This window comes from Vicia villosa, linkage group LG2, assembly GCF_029867415.1.
Source record: "Vicia villosa cultivar HV-30 ecotype Madison, WI linkage group LG2, Vvil1.0, whole genome shotgun sequence".
Lineage (NCBI taxonomy): Eukaryota > Viridiplantae > Streptophyta > Magnoliopsida > Fabales > Fabaceae > Vicia > Vicia villosa.
In genome coordinates, this window is record NC_081181.1 from 12,095,853 (window position 1) to 12,115,017 (window position 19,165).

The 19,165-nt window shown below is 35.7% G+C and overlaps 1 protein-coding gene across 2 annotated transcripts; it reads right to left on the reverse strand.

Moving 5' to 3' along the window:
• Window positions 1-911: 911 nt before the first annotated feature.
• Window positions 912-14,419, reverse strand: LOC131649187 (lysine-specific demethylase JMJ26-like). 2 transcript variants are annotated; one of them, XM_058918944.1, is made up of 13 exons: window positions 12,871-14,419; window positions 12,634-12,749; window positions 12,359-12,458; window positions 12,136-12,274; window positions 11,782-11,845; window positions 10,960-11,701; window positions 9,777-10,106; window positions 8,958-9,392; window positions 3,022-3,094; window positions 2,842-2,927; window positions 2,152-2,271; window positions 1,576-1,634; window positions 912-1,378 (listed from the first exon to the last, which is right to left on the reverse strand). In XM_058918944.1, exons 1-13 carry the CDS (start codon window positions 14,152-14,154, stop codon window positions 1,342-1,344), a joined length of 3,585 nt encoding a protein of 1,194 aa, XP_058774927.1. In that variant the 5' UTR covers window positions 14,155-14,419; the 3' UTR covers window positions 912-1,341. The 2 variants fall into 2 exon arrangements, 1 of the variants encoding a protein (XP_058774927.1); XR_009298197.1 differs by lacking the exons at window positions 912-1,378; window positions 1,576-1,634; window positions 2,152-2,271; window positions 2,842-2,927 and adding an exon at window positions 5,195-5,982.
• Between the last annotated feature and the right edge of the window lie 4,746 nt (window positions 14,420-19,165).

Here is a 19,165-nt window from a genome sequence, read left to right on the forward strand (position 1 = left end):
CTCTTTTTCCTTCACTAGAATTTTTCCCACTGGATTTTTTTAATAAGGTTTTAATGAGGCATATCTTCAATAGACATCCAAGGAGGAGTGTTATAAATAAAATATTATTGTGAATGTCCATATGTATTCTAATCTTTTATCTTCATATTCTCTATTAAGTGGTATAATAAGGTTATGATTTTTCACCTTTCTAATGTCCTATATATAAGGTCCACTTCGCAATGTAGATAATACTTCTTGAAGAAGATAATATAATACTACTTTCTCTAGTTCATTTCTATATTGTATTTTTTAATTTCATAACAATAAATTAATTTAAAATTTTCTCAATTAATTTATAATTTAATTTAGGATTTTCCTAATTAATTACAAATCCCAAATTTCACTACGGTAAAACACAATAAAACTGGATTTTTCCAATTAATTGAAAAAGTCTCAAATTTAAGTTACAAATTAATTGAGAAAGTTACAAATTAAATTTTCAATTAATTGAAAAAACGCAAAATTGATTAAGTTTATGAAAATCTTCCATAGCTACATCTACTAAAGATTTTGAAAAGAGTGTTGTGTAGATATATCAACAAAACATTCTGATTTTTTCAATTAATTGAGAAAATCCCGTTTTAAAACTTCTGTAAATGCATCTACGGAAAAAAAAAAAAAAAAAAAACTAAATTTTTTGAAAAAGAATATTTCCAGAAGTGTATCTTTAAAAGCTGAAGGATATTTTTGTCAATTCAATAGTGCATAAAAGATCTATGGGATGTAGTAGTGAGAAATCATCTTAATTTATTGGTGCTCAACAGAAGCTGTAGAGAAAGTGCAAGAGAGAATCCACATCCGTTTTATTAACACACCTAAAATTTGATCTAAGCTTTATCTTCAAAATATAAAATACGTAAACAGGAATGTGTACATGCATCAAGAACAAATTAGAAGAAAACAAATTAGAAATAACACTTAACACCAACCATGTTTTATAAATACACTTCTAAAATTAGACTATAAGATCATGAAGCATCATGAATGCATTCAAAAGTTTAAGCATCATGAATGCATTCATTCAAAAGTTTACCATTTCAATACTAGCATTAGCTTCTGCTATAGTCCCTGAACATAGGGATAATTAGGACACTATAATAGAAGTGGTAAGTAATACTTGTTCGTACGCCAAGTCATAATGTTTCAAAAGGTACATCATCAAGGTATGTTAGAGAGAACTAAATGCAGATCCTTTTCTACCCGCCCGATACAAAAGAACTCTAAGATCAGCACACCTAACAAAGCAACTCGAAAATTTACATCCACAGTTAGAGTCAATCTCTCAGATTCATTTACAATTTACACTGGAACCTTAGTTTCTCCAGTTTCCCCAGACCTGCAAATTAATTGACAGTCATTAATTTCATGATATACACAGGCAAATGGTGATCCTAAAGAAATTGAAAGAAAAAAAAAAAACGAGATATAATTTTCAATGCATTTCTAGACAACAATGAGAAAATCATATATTCTATAATGTATGCATGTTTTGCAAATCCATAACCACGAGGCTTAAAGCTTGCAATCACTAACCTTGCTTTCTCCAAGGTTTTGACCAGGTCAAGCATCGCATATATAATCATTTTCTTCACCTTTTACAAACAAACAAACAAATAACAGCAATCAGGGAATAAACAATACACAAAATACCAACAATCTGTTGATATGGTAAGACCAATAGTATAACACAGTAACATCTGTTACTGAAATAGATTAATCAAAACTTCTAAAACTATCTGCAAACCATGTAGAACCATTTTCAATTGTTTCCGTTTTAATCAATTTTTCATGTAATTAATTTTAGAATACAGTTACTAAAGTGATTTAATAAACACCTTGCAGTTAAGGACCGAGATGGTAAAAATGTTCAATTCAAGCAAATGTGACTTGTTAACTATAATCAAAACCAGTTTCGCCATAACCTCAATAGGTGCATAACAATGCCATCAATATGTGCAACTGAAAGCTAACAAAAACGGCTATTTTAGGTCAAGGCCATATTTTAAAACTGCTATTGAACTATGATCAAAATCTAGTGAAATAAGCTGCTAATGATGAAATGAAATAGAAAATGCAATAAATCAAATCAACAAAAGTAGTATGCCGTACCTCCAATTTGTCCTCTGTGGACTTGTGATTTACTGGAAGTTTGCGGAACTCCTCTGTCAAGCGAAAGCACTCGCCGACATTTTCTGGAGAGACAAAGTCAAGAGCAACCTTGGTGCATGACTGCAAAACAGTAATACATAACATTGACATTTACACATTTATCAAGCATTAGCTAGAAAAGGGGAGGGGGGAAAGATCAACACATAAACTGTGAGCTGGTGATAAATGGTTTGTAAGAAATTCTAGTGTAAAAAACTTCACAAGTACAGGATTTAAAATTTTTATTTCAAAACTGACATGCTCTCAATACAAACGAAAATAAATCATTAGTGTGACTGGCTTAAATAACATGATTCATTAAAGGATTGTTACATAGGATGGCAGGTCAAAAGAAAATGAGAAACAACCTATAATGCTTGTTCAGTCACACTAAATTGGATTTTGAGCAATGCTTAATACCACAATATGGCTTCCATTGCCATTCAACATTGATTTATTAGGAATAATCACTTTTTCAAGGTAGGACAATATCTCTAGTCTTTGTACTATAACTCTCTTTAGACATCCAACATAATCTCTCATTCATCTATTATCAAAAGCTCATAATTTCAACAACTACACTTCTTGGTAAACACGACAACATTACCTTCATTTAAGATAAAATAAATGCATCATATACAAAAAATTTACCTTCAGATTACGGACTTGGTGGGGACAACCAGCTGGAATGAAAACAGCATCTCCTAGCTTCTGAACAAAAGTCCAGGGCTCAATTCCTACCATTCAATGTTGAATTGTCAACAAAATGGCAAAAGTAAATTAACGCTGCTAAAACCAAGTTGTATAAGAAAAATTATGAACGTTACTAACCATACTCCTCCTTCAGTCTCTTTTTATGTGCAATAGTCAAATAAAAGGTCTGATCGTGGATGGGGTGAATAACCTACATTACCAAGGGGAATGTCATTCATGAAGTTAAATACACAACGATTGAACAGACATTAGACTGACTGCCCAATTATCTATCTACATACAGATAACCCATTGATAGTCAAGTAAACTTTTAAACGCAGAGAGTCTCCACCTAACACTCACAACCATAATGCATTTCCCTACATATCAGTGTTTCAATATTTCTAATCACATCAACATAATTTATAATCCATGTCATGATGGTACATATTTAAATCTAACTGATTACAAATAATATTTTGTTGAAAATTCCGCCTTCATTAAGGTTCGCCGCTAGCCCACCTTAACTATGACATTTGGTTTGCAGCCTCTAACACCTTCGGGTTTGAAAGGGTGATTTAGTGCCAGGTTGCTTAGAAATTTGATTTGTATGTTTATAAAGTATGGGCAACATTCACCTTACAAGCCAATTTTGTAGGCAAATTTCACCCAATTATTTATGCAAATTTCATAATAATAAAGAATAACAAAACCTAGCAGAAATTATTATTTACAAGGTACAAAAACAAGTGAAAGTGGACTAAAATGTAAATAGATAAAAGAAAGAAATTTTGTTGATATAACTTGTTTTAATAGCATATAGTTAAGACTGTCTCCACTAAGAAAGTGTGCTAGAAGCTTTTAAGCTAGACAGCTACAAGAATAATTTATCAAGTCTAACTTCAACATGTAACAAAGTACTGAAGTCCAACAAGAAAGCCATTACAGAACAAATAACCCAAGGCATAAGCTAAGACTAATCCCAGCCCCAAACTTACGGTTGGAGACTAAGTGAAGGCAGGTGGATAGTTTATATACAGCATCACTATCAATTTCAAAATTGAACTAATGACATTTTGCATACCTATTTTTTTATTATTGAAGGCTAATTGTGTATCTTTTTGGTGCAATTCTTTTCTTCATATATGCAGTTCATCATTGGCTTCATATCAAAATCAACCAATCTCAACACTTTAGAAGTTCATATATCTTCAACCAATTTTCCTTCTTTCAACTTTGCATGTTGACTTTTCAACCACTTCTTAGATACTCCCTCTGTCTAGGGGTGGGAATAGGTTGGGCCGAACTAGGCTTTGCCAAGCCTGAACTTGGCCTGTTAAAAAATTCAAAGCCTAAGTCTGACTTGTAGCCTATCGTAAAGCTTATTTTTTAACCCGAGTCTGACTTTTCGGAAGGCTTTATTGGTCTATTAGCCTACTTAAAAGCCTATTTTATTTGAACATTTGAAAAAAGTCATTCAACTCAACTTTATATAGACTAACAAATTAAAAGATCAGTGAGATAAAATGTTTGTTTGCATTGACTTATTTGAATTTACCTAGTAGCATAAATTTTGTGACACTATTTGTTTGAAAGAACTTATGGAAGCAACTTATGATATTGTTCATAAGATTTTTTTTCATCATAATTTCTTTAAAATAACTAATATTTATTTTTATATTTTAATTCAAAATACAAAGTATAATATAATAATAATAAAATTACTCATTTATTTAAATAGGTCGGCCTCATAGGCTTAAAAGGCTTTTTATATGGTTTGTGGCCTAACCTTTTTAACTAAACAAACTTCTAAAAAAGCCTAAGCCTTTTCTATTTATATAAAAAGTCTGGCCTATTCCCACTCATACCTTTGTCCCAATGAGTGACCCAGTTGATCATTTCGCATATATTAAGAAAAGTGTATAAAAGTTACTTCCTCTATTCCACAACGAGTGACCAGTTGATCATTTTATATATATTTAGGAAAGTGTATAAAAGTAAGAGAGCGAAATTTTTCTTAATTAGGGAGTAGAATTGGAAAAAGTGTATTGAAGATTGAAATGGATAACTCATTTAGAGACACTATTTTATTGCAAATGGGTCACCATTATTGTGGGACAGAGGAAGTATGAACATCCTAACAAATGATGACCTATTTTCAATTAAACAGACTTCTAAAAAAGCCTAGACCAAATTAAAATATTATTAAATTATGTCATGGCAATTTCAATTAAACCACCACCATTGGAAAATTGATTCAACAAAGAAAAAAAATTGGTCCTAAAATAGCGGTAAGTGGCGGCCTTCTAACCTTTAACAATTGTATCCAAATAAAGATTTCATTTCATTGCCACCATAAAAATTCATTTGCCTTGTAACTTGGTGTGTTGTCAATAACAACTTGCGAAAAGCATCAATTGATACCAAAAAGACATGCCTTTGGAACTATTTGCCAAAAAAATGAAGATAATCTTCCTTCTTCAATTGATCTACCCATTTGTCATAAACATGTTGATGAACCTCTTTCAAACCGCCATATGATCCTCCAAAACTGTGTAAAGTCAATTTTCATGATAAGATAGTGGCTTGTATCACATGCCAAAAGCTCCAAGAAGTTCAAATGTAATTTGAAAGTTGAATCCTTTCACAGAAAAAAAGGAAATAGCATTGTTGTAAAAAGAAATGTGCCAACGTGTAGGTAGGCATCCTCCTTAATACTCTTCTTGAAAATGTTATTCAAAAATGTCCAAGAGATTTCTCTATTTTTGATAAAGCTGGAAGCAAATTCAACTTCTAGATTTTTCCCTCCTCGCCAACAAAATCGACATTGTCTTCATCGCTTTTCCTTAGACAATGTCACCCATTTGTTTCCTCACTTCATGAGGGGGGGAGGGGCAACTCAACAATCTTCAACATCTTTATCACCTTACATTTCTATCACCTTTCTTTAGACAATGTCCCACATTTGTTTCCCAACTTCATGAGGGGCAGCTCTAACAATATTCAACATCTTTATCACCTTTCCTTAGATAATGTCTCACATTTGTTTACTAACTTCATGAGGGGCAGCTCAACAATCTTCAAAAATTTTATTGGTACCTGCAAAATGATGCTTGAGTCAATAAGCACCTCTTCAACAAACCTTTTCACAATATGTACTCTTAGACTGAGGGTTTAGCCCAATTAGTCCAACTCATTCCAACAAAATCAGCTTGTAAGGTGAGGTCTTGGTGAGGTATACCCAAACTTTATAGACACTACCCATTGAAAGTGTTAGAGGCTACAAAAATGCAACAATGGCAAGCCAAATGCTACAATTGAGCGACCAGGGGCATACCACAATGAAGGCAAAATTCCCAACACACTTCCCCCCACTCAGGTCTCAATGAGAGTAAAGAAGCAGATGCGATAAGCCCTACAACAGATCTAAGATAGAATCTAATATCATCTTTGAATGTGTGCCTTATGCTTAATTGATCCCTACAAAACTGACTTGTAAGGTAAGGATTGCCCAAGCTTCATAAACATATAACAAACCTTATCTTTAAACAGTGTGAAAAATAAATTCACTCCTTCAAACCCCAAGCTTCATAAACATTAAACAAACCTTATCTTTAAACAGTGTAAAATAAATTCACTCCTTCAAACCCAACACTAAAGATGTTGGAGGCTACAGTGAAGGCAAGTCAAATGCTGCAATAAGACGAATAGGGGCAGACAGCAATTAAGGCAAAATTTCCACCATTGTTACTTGCTAAAATCAAGAAGTAGACAAAGAGAAGTAAAAATGAAAAAGGGGAAGGATATGTGCTATGAATCAAACAAGAAAGAAAGGCCAAGGAGTTTAAGGGGAGAAATGGGGTTTTTATGGTTTAAAGTGTGCGAGAGAGTTCTAAAACTATATGATCGCAAATTCAATTTGAAAACCCAGACAAATCAGGTTTGTATCAAAAACATTAGAATTTCACAGTTTAAATGATTGTTGGCATGGTCTAATCGCCTTCAAGCAAAAATCTACTGAGTATGCATGCCAGATCAAAAGGGTGACTACAATCATAAAATTGAGCAATCTTTGATTTATGCATTAATAGTGTAGAGTCATAATCTTCTTGAATAGCGTAAAGAAGGATCCCAGATTAATCAGGTGTAACACTAAATCTCTAACAGACAATAGATAGTTTGCAAAATTGAACATAATTCAAGTTCAAGTAAATTTCAGTTGCATTTAGTGATTGATTAAAGGTCCTATTGAACTTGATTTGGAAATATTGTAAAAGTAATTGTGCACTTCTTCCAAAACTTGCCATGTATGGTGGTCGACAACAGCTTTTATAAGCAACGAACCATTGATAGATGAGAAAAGTCAAGTTCATAGAATAGTCTTGTCCCTCCGATTGTTCCCAAGTTGGGTTTACTTTGTTGCCAACATAACAATCAGCCTCTTATTGATATTTAGTGGAATATTAGGCCACAAACAAAAGGGGGAGGCATGAAGCTTGTGGTCTGAAATAACATTTTTGATTTGTTGTTTCAACAAGAAGCTTTTATCATCAAGTTTAGAGCCCCGTTTATTGTGAAAAAAAATTTTACAAAGAAATTTTTCATAAAAACTTCAAATAAAAATTTGGTTTGAATAGTTATTCTTAAAATGTTATTTTAGATATTTCATTTTTTTATTAAAAAATTTTTTGGATTTCAAAAAATCACTTAATTTTGAAGCTATTTCAAATAGAATTTCATAAAAATCATTTTTAAAATACCACATTTTGAAAAAATTACGATTTTGATTTTGTTTTGATCTTCAATAATGTTTGTTTATGTTATAGGATATCAAAAGTAATATTTCAATTTTAAAAAAACTAATATAAAAAACTTGTAATATTTTGAAAAACAATTTTGTAAAATCTATTTTAAAAAAAAATCCATTATTTTAAAGCTGAAACAAACAGACTCTTAATTGAGAGTGGATGTGAATAGGTGGAAAAAAAAACACTATAAGGAGTAGTGCAGTGCTTTTTTAAGCCCAGTGATTGGAATGGATGAACATATCTTAGTGTTTAGATCAACAAAATGCTCATATTACCATGTTCCAATCACTAGAAAAGAAAGAAAGTGAAGGAAGAAGTCAAGAAAAAATTGGGAGGTTTCTCTTTTTTGAAAGTGACAAAAACTATTTGAAACAGTTGCAACAGCAAAAAGTGTGCTACAACCTTTTATAAAACAGAAAAGAAGTGTTACAAGCTAGGCAAGAGTTACCAATGGGCTGTCAGACTAAACTATGAAGGCTAGGGCTCTTCATGGTACAGTTCGTGAGAAAAACTAAACCATATCAAACCATAGTAAAAATCTACTCGTTACTAAAAACTAAACTGAACCAAAATTATTAGTTTGGTATACCGCTAGAAGATAATTTTTCCCAAACCGAACCGTTTATTAAAAAACCGAACCGTTAAGCTATTTTTTTATTTTTTTAAAAAAACAATTTAACTTGTTTTAACTTTTAAGTATTTTTCAGTTTTGGTTCGGTTCGAATTCAGTTTCAGTTCAAATTCAGTTTCGGTTCAGTTACGTTCGGTTCTAGAACTGTTTATACATAATGGTTTGGTTCACTAACCAAATATATTTGTTCAGTGGTTCGGTTCAGTTTTTGGATTTTTTTGAATAGCCCTAATGATGGCCCAATAGAACACATTCTAATGTTCAAAAGCAAACCAAACACAACACCACAGAAAAATAAAATGAAGCCTAAGCCAAGACTTAGGTCAAATAGGGATAAGGAGATACGGTGTCAATTTTACCATGATATAAACCCTCATAATAATACATAAACACCGAAATTTGCAGAGCATGTTGCTGGAAGCAAAACTAATTGGTAGCAACAAATTTTAGTCAACAATTCAAATTAAAAAAAGGGGTATCCAAACAGATTAAAAAAGATTAACTTAGATTAACCTGCTTTAAAGGAGAGCAGGCATCCAAACAGATTATAAAAGATTGACTTAGATAATTTAACCTGCTTTAAAGGAGAGCAAGCATCCAAACAGAATATAGAAGATTAACTTAGATAAATTTACCTGCTTTAAAGGAGAGCAATGGGCATGCCTGAACTCTCTAAAATGATTCTTTAGATATTCCTCCAATTTCGGGACATCCTCTCTCCGAAAAATATCCCAAAGAGCACCATCTAAAGAATCATCCCCAGCCAACAAACTATTACCTTTTTTCACAATCACTTTATCGACCTTTTTGAGCTTTGATCCAGAAGAAAGGCCATCATTATCTGCACCTGAGTGATGATGAACAGGATCAGTCACCTTCTCATCGTCTGATGCATTTATGGAAGACGATGAATTATCAAGCATGCTAGCATTGGTTTGTCCATCCTGATTATCACCATGTAGATGTAGCTCCCTTTTGTCTTGCTTGAGGTGCTTTCGTGTCAGTTTCTTGATGGCCTCAATGCTCTTATCTTTCAATTCAACTTTAGCAATATGAGTCAACACATTTACCTAAAAAGTCAAATTATAAAAGAAACATCATTTCATTTTTCTCATATTAGAGTATGCATTCGGAGACACAAAGCAAAAAATATAAAGCACTGACAATGAATTGCTCAGGAGAAAGACAATGCATTTGATGAGTATACATTGATTACAACTTTCTAAACCAAAGGAATAGATTGTGTTTTAAGTCCTACAAAACCTTACATAATCAACTATTCATAAAAAAGAATTTTTTTCCAAAATATCACTTACCGAAACACAAAGGTAAATAGCACATTTAAGTAAACACAAAGGCAATGGCTTACAGAGACTTTGTAAGCGTCCTACAAACTATGAACATTTCAAGTTGATCATCAAATTAAAAACAACAGACTAAGAATTAAAGCTTACTGCATCAGACATATCACAATGGAGCTTAGTCACAGAATCACCCCGCCCAAGTTCTTGAGCAAATCCATAAGCAATGTATGTTTTTGGGCCCATGTCTGGCTTTAGAACACCTTTAGGCAACTTCACAGCAAGGTTAAGAGCACCTTTGAAAGGATCTGTATACTCTTTATACGGCAAAGAATATATGAACTCGGCACAATGACGAGGCAAACTTTCCTCAAATAAATTAGAAGGAGGCCAATCTTTCAGTTTCAAAACCTGAGGCCATTTAAGCCAATCCACACGACCCTCTGTGTACCCAGTAAAGAATTGGTGCACATTAATATCTCCCTGCATTTAATCAAAAAATCATTTAAAAAATTACAGAAATTACTCGCAACAGATAGACATCTCATCTAAAGGATGAGAAAATTAGTATAACTATACGGATAGAATTTACTCTAGTCTGCCAAACTATAGATAGGAAAGAAAATGAATACAATTGGAGAACAACATTTTCAGCAACTGAACAATAAAAAACAGTAAATCTTGATAAGCTCTAGAGACTAAGAAAAAGGAAAAACAACAAATGAAAAACCGGGATGCAAGGGCAACGAGAAAATATCTTGGTAGATCAACCAAAAACAGGGACGCTAGTTTGCAAGAAATTGAGACGCCGCTAAAAGATAACATAACAAGAAATTGAGTGAGATCTATGACTAAAGGCAATATAAATTGAGCATGCAATATCCAAATTTAATGATAATGTTAGGAGAACCACATATGCCAAGCACCAAGGACTGAAACATCATGACTAACACATTCCTATTAAACTCAGAAAAGTGATTTCTAACTTACAGGTATGAATATATGAATTGAGTATGTACTGTAACTTGGTACTCTCCAAAAAAAAATTTAAGGCATTCATTGCAAGTATGCTATATGAATTGGATAGCGGAGAAATTAAACATACGAAAGTTCTCTAAATACAGAAAAGACGGAAATACCAAGTTTGAAAATAGTATGAAAATCAAATATTAAAAAAATTGTTAACAATATTATTCTCTAAATGTCACTTTTAAGAATAGTAGTTCCAGTACAAAAATACATTGATGTAAAAAAAACTAAGATTCATAATAATGATAGTAAAATTTGGGTTTCGGCAACTATACATAAAAACTCAAGAATTAGAAATCGGACAAACCTCACACCAATCCAAGCAATCAATTGCCTTCACATCCAAAAGTGTTTTATGCTTAGTGTTGCTTATCTGACGGAATGCACGCCACATGACAAGTGGTTCCCAGCTTAAACCAGATGTACATTCAAGTACATTGCTGACAATTACAGGCTCCCCTTTGCTCCAGTGTGATTGAAAATGTCTTAAATCCTCCTGACGTAGATCTACAGCCCTAGGACAATATAAAAAGTTGTCGCTAGAATCTTCACGAAAAGCTGCCTTCCTTGTGTTATTGTGTATATCATCTGAATTCCTAACAGGCTTCAAACAAGAACACCTATCATCAAGATTCTCCTCTGCATCTTGAAGTTCCATTGCTTCCTCTACAAGTTCTTTTGCTTTGGATACTAACTCAGATATGCAATTTGGCTGAAGTATGCTTCTCAGTTCAAGGAAACCATGGTCACAATCATTATTGGTCTTTGGACAGGGAATGCTACCATCAGTATCTGCACGCCACCCAGATTTAGACCATTCACAAATCTCAAGCTGGACTGCAGAACGAGGGTTTTCTTTTCTATCTTGTTTCTTTTCATCTCCGCCATGTAGATATTCACGCCCTCGGAAGATAAACTCAAACTCAATTGGATCATCGCCACCTAGAAGCTTGCCACCACGAAGCTCACAGCAACAGAGGAGACAGATGTCAAATGAGCATTTTGTACAGCTTCGGTGGTAGTCAAATATTGATGTTTTGCAGTTATCACTATAAAAAAGTGTCAAATTAACAACTGTATTGGAGTTAGAATAACTAAAATAACAAAAATATGGCAAATAAGACTCTACCAGTACACGCGCTCATTTTTAGAGTACTCTGCTACTTTTATTTTTAGCTCCGATAGTGGAAGCCCTGTAACATTCATCACAAAAGACAATTAAAAAATGGAAAATAAATGAAACTAAGAAAAACAACACATAATCAAAAAAGCACGTGCGTTGAAAATAGTGCAGAGCAGGATATCAATTATATAAGTAATCTAAAAGAAAGAAGAAAAAAAGGAATATATAATTAAATTCTAAAATAAAGAGTCAAAACCATGAAATATGAGCAAAGCAACTTAATTTAATAAGAATATGGAAAAATAAACATGAAGAAATGGATTGTAAGATGGGATACTCTTGGAGGAAGAAATGAAATACCTTGTCTTTTTGCTTCTATCTCCTTCTCGGTCATTTGTTCCTCATCCAATCGTATTAAATACGGAAGAAGTTCTTTTAGCATATACTTGGAGGGCCCAACCTCAGGATCTTCGTTGGTTTCTGTCTTTTCTTTAATTGCCTGTAGTGAGCCAGATGATCAAATTTCAGGTGTGGAATACAGAAAAATCACTGGAATAGTTAATCTAAAAGGTGGAGATCTTACATTGATAAGAACACGTGATCGCAGGCATGATTTGCAATTGCAATTACCACAGCACACCGGACATTTCTCAGCAATTTCATCCTCTTTCCAGTTAGGATACCTTAACAAGAGATAACAGAAAAACATATACTGGTTAGAAATTCATCATCCACAGTCCAAACCAATAATACTTTTTCAACATAATAATAGCAAATTAGCAATACTTAACATTACATCCAAATACAACAGAGAGGAATCAAGTTAAAAAAGCAAAACAGAAGTAAATGAAGTTGTACCAATTAGTTATACAGTGTATGCAAAATCTTTTCCTTTTGCAGCTAGTGCATCTGACTACCCTGCCCTTATCATTTCTCTGACATTGATGGCACATTAAAGACTCCTTTTCAATCCGCTGTTAATCGAGAAACAGTAATAGTACACAAGGTTATACACTGTGTAACACCAAACTCGAACATATATTCGTATATCTACAAATTGAAATATATATGAGTACAGAGATCATGTGATGGCACCTTAGGGTTTTTCTTGTTGATTTTTGGCACCACATGTTCAACTAATGTAGGTTTCGTGTTTCTAGTCTTACGCAAAGAATAACCTTTATTATCAATATACACGGGCGTTTCAGTTTCAATTTCAGGACAGTCCTGTATCTCATCCTTCAGCACAACACTCTTAGACTTCTTTTCAGAGACCAGTTCATTATCTTCGATCTTAATTTTTCGACCAGGTGTTTTCTTCTCTTCCTTGTCAAAACCACCGTTTTCCCCCTCTTCTGCAGCTTCACCATTTTCTACAGAAATAGAAACTGTCCTTCTTTTTCTACCAGGTTTCTCCGTTTCTTTCTTTACATTTTCGCTATCAACTACAGCTTTATATTCTTCTCCAGAACTATAAACTTTCTTACTTTTTCTACCAAGTTTCTTATTTTTTTTCTTCACATTTTCATCATCTAGTTCAGGTTTGCATTCGTCTTCAGAACTATAACCATTCTTCTTTCTTCTACCACCAGGTTTTTTCTTCTCTTTCTTCACACTTTCCCCACCTACTGCACCTTTATAATCTTCTTCAGAACTAAAATCATTCTTCCTTTTTCTACCAGGTTTCTTCTTCTCTTCCTTCACATCTTCCCCTTCTTGTACAGCATTATTCGCATCAAAAACATCTATTATCGCCTTCTTCCTTTTACAATTCCCATTCTTCGTCACTTCCGCATCCAACACTGACACAAAATCCTCCGCAAACGATTTAATCTTCCTAGGACGTTCACTCTTCCTCACAGTCCCCTCAACAGAAGACGAACCTACAACCGCCACCGCCACATCATCACCTTCAACAGCTTCACCTTCCTTCTCCGTCTTCCTCTTTACGCCGCGTTTCTTCTTCTTCTCTGGCGGAACAGAGTCAGAGCCACCACCTGCCACGTCATCAGCTTTAACCGTTTCTTCTCCGTTTGGTTCATTCTTCAACGCTTCGATTTCTACATTACTCTTTCCTCCAGGTTTATTCCTCCTTCTGTGATACTTCTTTATCGGCTCTACGACGGTAGGTGAATCTCCAGCTGCCACGTCATCACCTTCAACCGAACCTAAACCGTCCTTCAACGACGCCGTTTCGGCAACAATATCCATACCTTCTTCTGCTTCCTTCAACGACGCCGTTTCTGATACAGCATTCGCATCCTTTGCCACGTCATTGACTTTGAACGACACCGTTTCGGGTGTTTCAGTTATTTCTGGATGATCGGGGATGGAATCTTCTGTGAGTGCGGTTGTGGTGTTGTTGTGTTCCTCCGCCATTAAAAGTTAGAGAAAATTTGGTTAGTATTTTAGTGGGAATATGAAAAGGGGATGAACCCTAGTTATGGAATGTAACTATTGGGTTTCTTTGAGGTTTGAGACATGCGATTGGACTATAGACAGGTTTGGAGTGTTTTGGGGGAAATAAATAAAATAATTTGGGGGAAAAAGAGAGGGAGGGTTTTCAAATCCACCGCCAAGATTGTGTTTTAGGAATGAATGCTCTACCTAATCTATTTTTTACTATTTTAGCGGCTTCTCAAACAACAAGTACACTTTCACAAGTCACAAGTCTTTTCTTATGGAAATTTTTCCTTTCATAACCTACTTTTTCTCAAGAACAAAAATAATGAAATACCTCACTTTTCTCATAATATAAAAAGAGAAAAAAAAATATCAATATCACAATTTAAAATATTTTTACACTATCAATTAATTAGGGGTATATATCCCACCAAATTATATTTTAATTTAAAAAACTGATATAATTGACATATTGTGACAATTATATTGGATAATGGTATAACACTAGTTTACTGATAATACACTATCTTTTTTTTTTTTTTACACAAACAAACTCAATGCCTTTCATTAATCAAAAGTGAAGCAATACAAGGAGGAATCTCATTAATAACATGACGCCTAGACCAAAAATTGGCCGCCTTAGTTATCTTATGGGCAACCGAATTCGCTTGGCGTTTGATGAACTTGACCTCAAAGTTCGGAAAAAAATGTAACAAATTCTTAATGGCTAAAATAACATGACTAAATTCAGATCTACCAACTTGATTTGTGAGAATGGCTTTCACCACCAACTGAGAGTCACTCTCAAAAACAACTTTATTCAACTGAAGGGAAATAGCCTTTTGAATAGCTTCTTTCAACGCCATTGCTTCCGCAACATTGGTTGGAATCAAACCGTAGTCCCAGGCCACACCTGCAATGATAAAGTGACCACCATTGTTCCTAACACACCACCCTCGATTCGAAGTACCCAACCTAGTATTATAGCCGGCATCAACATTGCACTTGAATGTACCTTCACTAGGCGGTGACCACACGGTAGGTAGTGGAGGTTCATGAACCCCCTCCTCATTCCTTCTTGCTCGGAACCAATCATGCCAATTGAAGTAGGCTTGCAACCCAATTTGTGTTGCCTCTTCCCCCACATCATTCCAAACAATATTATTCCTATTCTTCCATATTTCATCCAACAACACCGCAAACCTGCCGGCATCCCTTCTATCCTCTCTATGACAAATATCAAGAATAAGTGATTTAACATCATTAAAATTATGAATACGAGATTCAATCAAAGATGACAAACCTGCTGCCCGCCAACTCTGGACCATGGAATTACACCCGAAAAAAATATGTCAATCATCCTCTACCTCAACATTACACCTTGGACAATGGCCGGGGCATTGGACAAAATGTTGGATGAGTCGAGACCGAGATGGAAGGCAGCCCCTACAAATTCTCCATAACAAGTGTTTGGCCCTAGGTGGGGCTATGATGTTCCATAAACTGTTCCAGTGACCTTCCACTCTCCTACACCCTCTATTTGCTTGAGAAATTCTCCACAATCTATAGCCTGATCTCACACTATATATCCCACTCTGTTCCTCCTTCCAAATCAACTTATCTTCAACAACCTCCTCCACCAACGGAACCTTAAGAATGTCCATCGCCACTGCAGGATCAAACACATTCTGGATTACTTGAACATTCCATTGTTTCATATTTGGCAATATAAGATTGTTAACAGAAATATTGTACACACCTTGTATTTGGGGACCATGTACATACCCTTCCCCTTGTCCTCGAAGCCAAGGTTCATTCATCACCATAACATTGCTACCATCCCCTATACTCCACCGGCACCCAAGACTTAACACCTCTCGAGATTTCCATAAGCTACGCCAAACAAAACTAGGATTATAACCAAGAGATGAATTAAGGAAGGAAGTACGAGGAAAATACCTAGCTTTGAAAACTCGAGAAACAAGAGATTGCGGTTTTGCTAACATATTCCACCCTTGTTTTGCCACCATAGCTAGGTTGAAAGCTTTAAAATCTCTGAAACCCATCCCTCCTTCTTTCTTAGCCTCCGTTAACTTCTCCCAAGCCATCCACCTAATTCCTTTATTATTACCTCCGCCACCCCACCAAAACGAGTTCAACATCTTTTCAATCTCTTGAATCACACCATCGGGAATAATATACACACTCATAATGTAAGAGGGAATCGACTGGAGAACCGACTTAATCATCACTTCTTTCCCGGCTTTAGACAACGATCTACCCTTCCACGAGTTGATTCTCTTCCAAATTCTATCCTTTACAAAGCCAAAGATTGCCTTCTTACTTCTTCCTATCATCGATGGTAAGCCCAAATACGATCCTGTACCTAAAACATGTCGCACTCCCATTAGCTTTGCAAGATCCTCCTGGGCTGGTCTACTAATATTATGGCTAAAGAACACTTCTGATTTAATTAGATTTATTTCCTGTCCCGTTGCTATAGAATAGGTATCAAGAATCCCCATTAAATTGGTCGCCTCAGAGATGTTTGCCCTGCAAAATAAAAAACAGTCGTCAGCAAAAAGTAGGTGGGACACACAAGGTGCCCCCCGACATATTTGGACCCCATGGATGTCTCCTCGAGAAACAGCGCCTTTGATGAGAGCGGAAAGTCCTTCTGATATAAGAATAAAGAGATAAGGGGATAGAGGATCCCCCTGCCTTAATCCTCTTCCTGGATAAATAGGTCCCACATTTTCCGTGTTAACTAGAACAGAATATTGAACCGAAGTAACACACATCATAATCCAATGAATCCACTTATTCACAAATCTCATCTTCTCAAGCACCCCCTTCAGAAAACCCCAGTCCACCCTGTCGTACGCCTTGCTAATATCAATTTTAAGAGCTAGTTGAGCATTATTCCCCTTCGTTTTCCTCTTAAGAGCATGGATAATTTCAATAGCCAGCATTGCATTATCAAGGATAGACCGACCCTCCACGAACGCCGATTGTTCTTCCGAAACACATTTGGCTAGGACCTTCTTCAACCTATTGGCAAGAAGTTTCGAAACCAGTTTATAGACCACATTGCACAACGAAATAGGCCGGAAGTCCTTCATATCATGAGTGTTCACACACTTCGGAATAAGGCAAATGTTAGTATCATTTAGAGATGCTGGAAAATAACCTCTTTCGAGCCACACCTTAGCCGCCTCAAATATATCGTCCCCACAAACGCCCCAATATTGTTGATAGAAAGCCGGATTAAAACCGTCCGGGCCAGGTGATTTATCAGGATGCATAGCAATAAGAGCTTCATACAATTCGCTCTTGGAAATCTGTTTCACTAGTGCTGCATTTTCTGTCTCAGTAATGGAAGGCTGAATAAGCCTTAAAACCGGCTCCATCACCCCTTGCCTTGGAGTAAACAAATTATCAAAGTAACTTTTAGCAATATTGCACAGACCTTCCTGGGAGTGTTCTTCTGTCCCATTATGATCAACCAACTTCTCAATCGTCTGATACTTTTTCCTCACCGTCGCCGACCTATGAAAGAACTTAGTATTCAAATCACCGTTCCGCAACCAGTGCATTTTCGCACGTTGTTTCCAATAAGTATCCTGTTGAATAAGAAGCTTGTTATACTCCCTCTGGGCTTCAAAAAACCGAGATGTCGACGCATCATCATGCCCCGACCTGTAAGCTTCCATCTCCGCAACACAGCTTTTTAATTCTGATTTTTTCCGTCTAGTCCGCAGCCGATTCCAGCGGGACAACTCATCTGCACAAGAAGCGATTCTTTCCACAACATCCCCATTACTAACTTGCTGCCATCCTCTAATAACAACATCCGCAATATCCGTTTCCTATAGCCAACTATTCTCAAACTTGAAAGAATGATTGGGAGTAGCTCGAGAGACTGGTTCACACTCCAGCAACAAAGGACTGTGATCTGAATGGCCAGCTATCAAATTTGTAAGCTTTACATTCGGGAAAAGCTCCATCCAGTCAGAACTAGCAAGCGCTCTGTCCAGCCTTTCTTCTACCACATAATCCGTCCCGCGACTTTTAATCCAAGTGAAGGGATGTCCCACCATCGGAATATCAAAAAGATCACAATCACTGACCGCTTGCCGAAAGCCGGCACACAACCAATTTGGATGAGGGTGTATGCCCGCTTTATCCTGTTGAGATAACAAGTCGTTGAAGTCGCCAACGATACACCACGGTAACTCCGACATATTACGAAGGTTTCGAATCATATCCCATGCAATACGTCTTCTACTCCTCTCAGGACATCCATAATAGCAAGTTAATCTCCACTCTCCCTTTATCTCATCTTGCACCACTAAGTTCACAAAATTTCTCGAGAAATTCACAACATGACAGTTAACTTTGTTCTTCCATAACACCGACAATCCACCACTTCTCCCTTCAACATCAACGGTCAAACACGCATCAAACTTCAAGGTAACTCGCACATTTTCTAACTTCTGGGATTTTGCTAAAGTCTCTGACAGGAAAATAACATCCGACTGATGTTGCTGAGCCAGTAACCTCAGATTCGGAATTGCTCTCGGGTGGCCCAATCCCCGGCAATTCCAACTTAGTATTCTCATTGGTCCCGGCAGTCCTGGCTGCCAGGACTTGCCGATAAAAAATGCTGAGAAGCAACGTAGGTGACTTTCCCTTCTGTTTTAACTTGTTCCCGTCGACGCTTACGTTCAGTTTGCGTATCTGCAATTTCAGTTTCCTCCATGTCTGGCTTGGTTGTATGTAGAGTAGCATTGCTGCTAATGTCATGGTTTTGAATGGGGTGGCTATCTTGGTCAAGGTGGGGTGGAATTGGTTGTTTGAACTGTTTAGTATGATCTCCTGATATATGTTTAGAAAGAATACACTATCTTTAATTTCATATAAAAACTATCTTTTTTATTTTTTTTAAATTATATGGATCCGTCAATTTGATTGACACACTCCGTCA

Bases quoted from the DNA above. Each gene is read 5' to 3' on its own strand.
- LOC131649187 (XM_058918944.1), bottom strand. From the start codon at position 14,154: ATGGCGGAGGAACACAACAACACCACAACCGCACTCACAGAAGATTCC. The intron at 12,459-12,633 runs GTACAACTTCAT...TCTCTTGTTAAG, and splicing joins ATACACTGTATAACTAATTG to GTATCCTAACTGGAAAGAGG. The intron at 11,846-12,135 runs GTATTTCATTTC...TGAATGTTACAG, and splicing joins GATAGAAGCAAAAAGACAAG to GGCTTCCACTATCGGAGCTA.